Raw genomic sequence first — 9,689 nt, forward strand, 5'->3', positions numbered from 1 at the left:
GCAACCAAACATTTTCATAGCAAAAGGTTGTATGTTTATAAGAAGCGTGGTGATGCTTTAAGATCTTGTAGGCAGATGATAATCTACTCATTGGATATGAAGTAGGAATATTGTCATCAGTCAAAATTTGGTACTCTACTCGGTTCTAGATAAAAATCTAGAAAAAACTACAATATATTCTTGGGGTTAAGGTCTTTTAGGACTATAAGAATAAGAAAATTGTTCCATGTCACTTACATGATGAGCATTTGGTCTAGTACATGATGCAAAACTCCCAGAAGGGTTTGTTACTCTTTGGATTTGAAGTTATCTTTCTTAGGATAAATGTCATTGGAAATTTGTGGAGAGAGATCGCATTAAGGTAGTATCCAATGCCTATGCAATGGATAACCTTAAGCATACGATGCTATGTGCTAGACTAGATATTTGCTTTGTTGTAGGAATAATGAGTGGATATTCCATTCCCTCATTAGAGCTTTGGGCGGATATCAAAATATACTCTAGCATTCTTAGAGAACAAAGGATTATATGTTTATGAGTCTTTGCGATGATGGAACTCCTATCGTATTGGGAAATTAGACTTTTAGTCTGATAAGGACTCTCGTAGGTCTACCTTTAGGAATTATACACTCTAAGTGGTTTTTATTGCTTCTATAGCAAAAAAAAAAAAAAAAAAAAAAAGGCTTTTTGGCTTATGGGTAGTTTCCTTGGCTATATTGTCTAAGATACTGTTATGTGGGACAAAGGCATAGTCTAAAGAACTAAAGTACCACTAGAAGAGGAAACACATAGAAAGCAAGTGATACCTTATTATGAGATAGTACAGAGAACTGATGTGACTGTGGAGTAGATTCTTTCTACAATACCCAGTTTGCTTTTAGGGATGGTGAGAGTTTGATAGGATTGAGCCCTTAAAAGCAAGACATGATGAACAAAGTTAGACTTCACTATCCCTTTGTTATCCTTTTGGTGTATTGACATTGATTTGAGTATCCAGACCATGTCTCTTATATTGTATATGAATTGGGTGCATTAGGAGTTGCACAAAAGATGTAACTTATAGGTTCCTTGTAAGTAGATAAGTTGTCCACAATTGGTTCCTAGACTTGGGCATTCCAGTAGAGATTGTAGTAAAACACCTCCGAATTAGAAAAATGGCTTGTATTAGCCATCAAGATGGGTTTCCCATGGTGAGTGCACTAGTGTATGTGATACACACTGGACATGACCTAAGGTGAATCATGACGCAAGGCTATCAATTCTTATGTTTCACCAAGCTACTATACTACATGAACTCTCAACCTTGAGAGAATATTAAGCCTGTGCCAAAATCAACAGGAGACTTTGACCTATTAGTGATCTAAAGGACATGTGATCATGAAATCTGTAGCCACAGTAACTCATTTAGTGGAATTTGATATATGCTCCTTGGAGTTAGAGTATGTCATTTGATCACATAATAAGTAGGATTTGTAACTCAAGGATTTGAGAGGTAATCTTAATAGGTGATAACACTACCTTGTTAGATTACGGACACCAATTCATAGGGAGTCTGCATGCAGTGGATAGTAGCTCATAGACCCGAGCACTTAGTGTCTCGCTGGGTATGGAGTGTAATTGACTATTTGTAGTGGGATGTTGAGTCAATTTTAGAATTTGATTCTAAGGGAGGCAATACTCCTATGGGACCTAGTGGTCCCCGCTCTAAGCTCATATTCCTTGATGATAAGGTTTATGAGGGTTGGATGGGTTTTTAGTTCCCTTTTGTGCATAAAGGCGTTTTGGTAACTATGCAAGGTTGCAAAGGGATAAGTAAGTGCTATCTTTGGACTAGGCTAATTGATTAATTAGGGCTTTGTATGGTTAATTAATCAATTAGCAACCTTTTCTTGGGCTAGATTAAGTGACCCAAGCCCATAGTAAGCTTAAGTCACTTAAGCCCTGTATGAAGCCCATAAATGCCCCTTTAGGGGTTAAGGTTTCCAAGTCTTGCCTTTCTCTGATTCGGTCTAGAGAGAGAACCCTAACCTCCACCCTTGAGATCTCCACCATTTCAGTGCCTAGACACAAAGAAGAGTCGTTGGGCGAAAGATCATGGTGTTTACAAGATCTATTATGACTTTAGAGTTATCCACATTGATTGGAATCAATTCGAGAGCATCCAGATCAAAGGTATGTGACTTTATTCTCTAGATCTATGATTTTTTTTGTATCCATATTGTTCTTGAATACTTGTTTATTTACTACGATAGATTTAAAAGGCTTAGGATGAATTTGCATGCACCCTACACGATCCAAGGCATGAGAACGAAGTTATCCAGGATTCCCAATAGTTCTCAAAAGAAAAATGCACCTCAGAGGCTAAATCTAAAAATGAAACTTCAAAAGTCAAGCTCAAACTCCAAACATTCTTGAATAAGCTAGTAAAAAGATATCAAATACAATACAAAAGAGTCATTCATCTACCTTCAAAGACAAAGAAGACAAAGTTGGGTTCTTCAAAACACACGAAGAAATTATTGATAAGTTTACTTGAGATAAGTCATCATTAACCCATAATTAAAATTTGCTCCAAGAACACGTGTTTACCACCCTTGGATTAAAATCAAGTCTAAGCTAGACACATTCTTCAACAAGCATATGGAAGAATATTAAACACAATACAAAAGTGTCATTCATCTACCTTCAAGGCTGAAAGTCAAAACGAATTCAAAGAAGCTTCTTTTGTTCTCCAAAATGCTTAAGAAAGGTCTTCACAAGTTTGGTTGAGAATGAGTTATCTCTAACCCTCAATTAAACTTTGTTCTAAGAACATGAATTTATCGCCCTTGGACCAAACTCAAGACAAGTGACGCTCCTAGCTCGCATGAGCTTAAACTGCGTATGACACCAAAAAAAACAAAAGGTCCCCTAAGTTTAAAAACCTAATAAAGGCGACTTAGGCAAAAGTTAGGACATGCTCACAAAATAAAAATTTTCTTTTTGTTTTATCGAAAGTTAGAGCACATAAAAAAATTAAAAAAAAAAAAAAAGGTTTGCTAAGTTGAAAACCTGAAAATATGACTTAGGAAAAAGTCAAGACATATGTTCCCAATATTAAATTTTTCTTTTAGTCTTAACAAAATTCAGGGCACATAAAAAAAACAAAATGTATGTTAAGTTGAAAACTTGAAAAAGTGACTTAAGAAAAAGTTATAACATATGCTTGCAAGATTAAATCTTCTTAGTCTTGGTAAAAGTTAGAGCATAAAAAATAATAATAAATAAATAAAATTGAACTACATTTGACTTGATCCCCTCTCTTTGAAGGGTACATAGACTATTTGAGGAAACTACCCAAGTTCAATCACCACCATTAAAAAAAAAAAAAGTATCAAGTAAGGGCTCAATTTTAATGAAGTGTTAAAAATACAACACTGCATAATGTCAAGGTTATGAATTGTCTACATAGGTGTTAAGTATAGTTTCAATTTCAATTAGGTTTTAAAAAGTTGGACAACATTACACATCCAAATCAAACCAATTCGCATGAGTACAGACATTAGGACTTAAACCACATTAAGTGTCAAAAGTACAACACCTTGTAGCGTCAAAACCAACTTGTTTGCATAGGTGATAAATATAATTTTAGTTTTAATTAAATATTAAAACTTGAACACCACTATACATTCAAACCAAACCAATCTACACTAGTGAAGACTTTAGCATATAAGTGTTGAAAAGACGACACCGCTTTGCATCAGGGCTTTAACTTGATGACATGAGGGTCAAAATTTAAATATTCATATTTTTTTATGGATATTTAAGTTTATTATTAAAAAAATAAAAATTTCTCCTCAAGTGTTACGGTGATTTAAAAAAAAATTAGCGGAAAGCAAATTTATCTTTTCAAACAATGAAGATCAACACATGTTCAAGATGGTGAGGATCCATTGTGCGACTCCACCAGAACGTTCATGGCATCATCCTCATGGTGAGTCGTCCATACAAAGTCATTTTCATTGTGATCCATGCGTCATGGTGCAACTTCACTAGTGCTACTCTACGCATGCCCTATCATCCCCCATACTCCAAGAAGGAAAGACTTCTCCAAGAGAGTTCAAGTTGGATTTCTTAAATCATTGTTCTCATATAAAAAAAAATTAGGAAGAATAAATTAAAAGAGAATATGCCTATGAAAAAAGGAAAGTAGATGTTCCAATTAGAAACTTTGTTGTTAACACAAGATCTTTCTTTGATACTAAGTGGAAAGGAAGAAAGGAAACCAAATAGTGTTTGGGAAAAGTAGAAAAGAAATATTTTTGAAATAGGAAACTTCCTACTAAAATATTTAAAAAAAAATAAAAATAAAAGAAAAACAAAGGGTAACTTCAAGGCCCACCCCATATACATTGCAAGGCATATACGTTATACGTCTTGAAGTGGGGCATTTGTAGACATTGAAACTTTTATTGAAATAAATTGTCACTAAATTAGTCTTCAAAAAAATATATATATGGCTCTCCAATTCGACAAAATTGAGGATCGACAAGTGATAAGTCCTATACACATGTGATACATGACATATGTTAAAAAGGTGACACATGACGAAATTTGGAAGACTACAAAATTTAGTGTTCCAAATAAAAATTTTTAATTACAGTCAAATAAGAATTAAAAATAAATAAATATTCTCTTGTTGACAAATTCTTAATTGAAACAAATATTCCAATTGAAATCAAAAGATAATAAATAAATATTCTCTTGTTGGCAAATTTTCTTAATGACGAAGAAAAGTTGCTAAAATCAAGCAACTAAATCTTGGAGAATTTCAAATTTTAATTTCCTAATTTCATCTATAAATAAGGGTGACTTCCTTTAATGGAGACACTTTTTGGAGATTGGCAAAAACAAATCTACATCAAAAAGGAGGCTTTACAAAGAATATAAAGGCTTCACAAAATCTCCCTACAAGTCCAATAAACCACTCTGAGCCCTCGATTGACTTTGAAAACAAAGAAAACATTTTCATCGTTTACACACACGATCTTCACCGTTCAACATGTTCATTCCAGAATAAGCCACTTGTGGCTCTTAATTGATTTCTAAAATCAAAGAAATAATTTCATGGTCGTCTCCCAAATTGTGATCAAGGTGAAAAAATCAGATGAATAAATTGTTTTGTAAGAGAATATTACCACAAAGATTATATTCCACAATTTAATAATTTTAATAAAATATTTTGTTTTGCATTATTTTTTCTATTGTTTTACTTACATTGTAAGACTTTTGTGAAATTTGTGTATACAAACATAATTTCAATAAAATACATAAAAATCATGTCTTTGAGTTACGATTCAACAAAATCCACTAAAATCATATTTTATAGACACGATTTCAGTCATATATACTAAAATAGTATATTCAAGTCAATACACTAAAATCTATGTGGCACTTATAGATTTGAAAATATTTCTGAATTTGCCAAAGTTTTAAAAATATTTTTTTAAATTTGGTTTTTTTTTCTTTTTAAAAAAGTCCCAATTTTCTAAGGATTCAAAATTTCATGTGTTATCACGTGTAATTTGCTACAACCCTTTGTAAAATTATTTCTCTTTTTAAATTATTTAATTTTAAATATGAAAATTGAGGATTTTAAATAATTTTTTCTCAAATTGTCTCCATCGAGATATAATGTTATTAATATTTTTTGAAGTCATTAATCACTTATGAAAGAAAATAAAGTTATAAAACCGTTTCAAATTGTAAATACATCATGAAACCAATGAAGATGCCTTTTCCCCCTTTTGATTTAATGAGCCCTATCTATATATATATATATATGCTTTTGGTTCCTTTATTAAGGATCTTTGCCTAAGATATTTTTTCTCTATAAAAGCAATGGCTGGGATTCCCCACCAACGCCACTATAAGGCCGAGTTAGGCGGCCAGAGCACATGAAAATGTTCTCACATATTCGGTCCAGACTGCAATCTGCCAAATAAAAGTAAAAGAAAGAGATCAGAAACATGTTCAAGAAAGGCTGAGAGCACATGAGAAGATGCCTTAACACATTTGGCATGGATTTTGGAATCCAAATAGAAAACGAGGCATATATATTATATATATCGAGCAAACGGTACAAACTTGCATGACAGTTATAAATACAGTAAGGAAAGAAAAACTGAAAATTCCAACTACTTCACACATCCATGAGAAATTATGCAGAGACTCATTGTAGAAAGTTCAGAAGTTGGGTTTGGTGCATTTTTGTTGACCTGGTAACCATCTTTTTCTTCTTGTTCCTATTTTATTGCTGCACGTGTCACCAACCTGACCTCAGAAGCATGGAATCATGATTTTCCCTTTGGGTAGAAGTAAACTCTTCTGATCCAATCCTAACCAATCCAAAGGAAGGGCTGGCCCAGTGCCACTCTCACAGCCTGTTAAAAAGGTCAGCAAATAATGGAGCTTTGCTGCGTGGGTTTGTGGTGGTCACGACTCGCAACATATGAAAGTCATTGATACTAACACATGCCATTGCCCGCCCACTGCACATGCTCTGTGTCTCCCTTCTCCCCTACAATCCACGCACTTTTCTTCCCTCTTATTTTTTTTTTCCCTTTTATTTTCTTTCTTTCTTTCTTTCTTTCTTTCTTTCTTTCTCTTTTCTTTTTCTCTATAGCTATCCGATCAATCCATCTCATGGACTCATCACAAGACCCTCATAACATCAGATTACACACCAGTCACCACCACTAATTAAATCATGTATAGTTAGAAAATCAGATAGCTACCTATGGCGCATAAGCGGTTACAATATTAGGATATCACACATTATATAAGCTTAACTTTTATTAATTTGTCTACCCTTTTGTTCTCCTTGTGCTGTGCTGTTAATTTCTGAGCTGAATGTGATTCTATAGAGCCGGGGCTACGGCGGGTTGGTGTGATGACAGCGCGATGCATTGAAGATGTCTAGGACAGCTGATCAAGTGGTCATTGGTGAGGCCAGCGGCTTGCATGAACGAGTAAATTACAGTGGGCCCAACCAACCTGAAACCCCTCCTCACCATGTCTTTGCTGATGCTCTCTGATTTCGAGGTCTTCACTGGGATCTTGTGGCATAATTTGTACTGGGTGGTGATGGGCTTGTGATTCACAAATCCCCAGATATACTTGTGAAATGATCCGAATTCCCTCTTAATCTGTGAAATGTAAGTATTGAATTCAATAAAAATATATATATACAGATTCTATTAGCAAATAAAAGTGCTTAATGGTTAGTAGTACTGGAAGGGGTCCCATATTGTTGTGTTCAAGTGACATTCTTTTGAGGTTATGATTTTTTCGTTTAAGTGCGTACTCCTTTTACAAAGGAGTGCCACGGGAAAAGATTAGAGTCCCATTTCTCGACAAGATGTTTATCCCGTTAAAGTGAAGCTTGTAAAATATATCACGGGCCACTGATTTGCACCAATATGAGTTGGATTGAGAGCCATTTTGAAAAATTCAGAAAGTGGTTACCAATGATTGTGATTTTGAATAAAATTCTTTGAATTTATAATATTTCAATAATGTTTAAAAGAATTACTTTACATTATCCTACATATTTTTAAAAATACTTTTAAAAAAAATTTGAAATACTTAATTTCTTCAAAAAGATGCTTCAAAACATTAGGAAGTAATTCTGATTTTTTCAAAATAACTGGGGTTTAAAAATTGTTTCTAAAGAATTGCTGTGAAATTGACACTCAATAAAAAAAAAAAAAAAAAAAATTGATGTTTCTTTACCTCAAGAATTCGGTTAGAGTTGTCCACCACTCCTCGAACTTGGCTCAAATCTATGCCATAATAAGCACTGATGCTTGTTATCTTCTTTTCGCTGAATTTTGCCACAATTTCTGCATCATATCCGGCAAATGCATCCCTGAAAGCAAAAAGATTCGGGGAACCACTTAATCACATTTGGTTTTTTGAGAAGAAAAGCTGGTTGTATGAAATATCTGAGTTCTAAAAGCCCACTCACCTGTATTCCTGACGTTTCTTCAAGACAGTTGTCCAGTCTGATCCAACTTGAGCACCAGTCATCACTAGCAGTTCGAACAGCCGCCTTTATATAGCACAAACAAAACAATCACTCTTAATTCCCCAAAAGTGAAAGAGAGATAGAGAGATAGAGAAACATAGAGAAAACTTACTTATCATCATGGACCGGGACACCCCATTCTTCATCATGGTATTCAACATAGCTAGGATCTACACATTAAGCACATTAAGTTAGCCATGCTATTCTCACAGTAATATACCTGGTTCTAAGAAATAAGACCCTCATTTTTTTCTTTTCGGTTTTTGCCTTCCTTAATTAAACAAGTTGTGTGAACCACCGGTATGTTTCAGTACCTGAATTGGGGGTGATGAAACTGCATCTCTTTTCCTCTCGAGTGGTGATAACCAAAGGATCTACAGGACTAATCTTCTCTTCGTGCTTGGCAGACTTTGTTCTTCCATAGTGGGCAATTCGCATCTTTCGCTGCACTTGCATAATGGCCATTTGTTCCCTTCTTGCTGCTGCTATGCTCCCTGGAGCCTCAACTATGAAAGAGGAAGAGTAATTCAATGAACTAGTGTCAGAAGAAGGTGCTAATCCAGCACTGCATTTTTTTGTCTTCTTCGGTGAACTAGAGGATTTGGTGGTTCCTCGTGGTGTTAACACCTTCTCAAGACTAGAATTCAACCCGTTAGGATCATTTCCTCTCTTAAGTGCTGGTTGCCTAGGTGATTTTAAGTTGGGAGAGGCTGGAGGAGTTAATGAAGGCTTGGTTTTAGTAGTATTAATAATAGTAGTTGGTGGCGGGAGAGATGCAGGTAGTGGAGAAGTAGGAGATTTTGGGGAGATCTTCTTAAATGAATGATGCCTTTCTAGGCTAGGAATTCGGTTGCAAGTGGGCTGAAGGGCTGGACGGCCATTGATCTGAGCCTTAGACGGGGTGATATCAATACCTTGGTGCAGCTTAGACTTGGAGGAACACATATTGAATGCTTTTGGGTTGGTACAGTATTGAGAGAATGGATGAACTTATGAATGAATGGCTTTGGTTTCCCAAATTAGCGGGAGTAAGAAGAAACGAGGATGAGAGAATGGTATGAGGGGTGAGGAAGGTGAAAGACTTAAGGAGGGTTGCAAAGGATGAGGAGATTATAAAAGGGAATGTGGGGACAGGTTAGGGAAGTTGTAACATGGGGGGTCTGCCATACACCGTCTCCAGAGGGGCATCACTTTTGCTAACGTGGGCACGAGGATGACAGTGACGCCCTCCGCTTAGAATTATATATTTGTGAAGACAAAAATAAGTGTGGGGATGGTGGTGGTGGTGCCACTGCCAGCCTTCTGCATGGACCCTCTTTCCACACTCTTTCTGCCTTTACTGCTTATGAGTCCATATCCTCCTCCCAAAACCCAAGCTGGAGTGGGGAGAGAGAGAGGGAAGAAGATGCACCAATCATTGTCCCTCTTTAGAGCTGGCTGGATATAAGTTGCTCAATTGGGGGCCGTTCTTATGAGTTTTGGGATTAATTTGTTTTGGATGGTTTTGCTTGAATTAATTGAGTAGTAAGTTCGGGATTAATTTGTTTGGGTTGGTCTTGTTTGAGTTAATCAAGTAGTAAATTATTAAAAGTCTCCCAAAGGCTTTACCCATCTCTTATTT

At 35.5% G+C, this 9,689-nt stretch overlaps 1 protein-coding gene across 1 annotated transcript; it reads right to left on the bottom strand.

Moving 5' to 3' along the window:
• Nucleotides 1-6,064: 6,064 nt before the first annotated feature.
• Nucleotides 6,065-9,156, bottom strand: LOC117925383. The gene is made up of 5 exons (XM_034844386.1): nucleotides 8,383-9,156; nucleotides 8,181-8,238; nucleotides 8,009-8,092; nucleotides 7,774-7,909; nucleotides 6,065-7,187 (listed from the first exon to the last, which is right to left on the bottom strand). Exons 1-5 carry the CDS (start codon nucleotides 9,011-9,013, stop codon nucleotides 6,900-6,902), a joined length of 1,197 nt encoding a protein of 398 aa, XP_034700277.1. The 5' UTR covers nucleotides 9,014-9,156; the 3' UTR covers nucleotides 6,065-6,899.
• Between the last annotated feature and the right edge of the window lie 533 nt (nucleotides 9,157-9,689).

This window comes from Vitis riparia, chromosome 1 (genome assembly GCF_004353265.1).
Source record: "Vitis riparia cultivar Riparia Gloire de Montpellier isolate 1030 chromosome 1, EGFV_Vit.rip_1.0, whole genome shotgun sequence".
NCBI classification, from domain to species: Eukaryota; Viridiplantae; Streptophyta; class Magnoliopsida; order Vitales; family Vitaceae; genus Vitis; species Vitis riparia.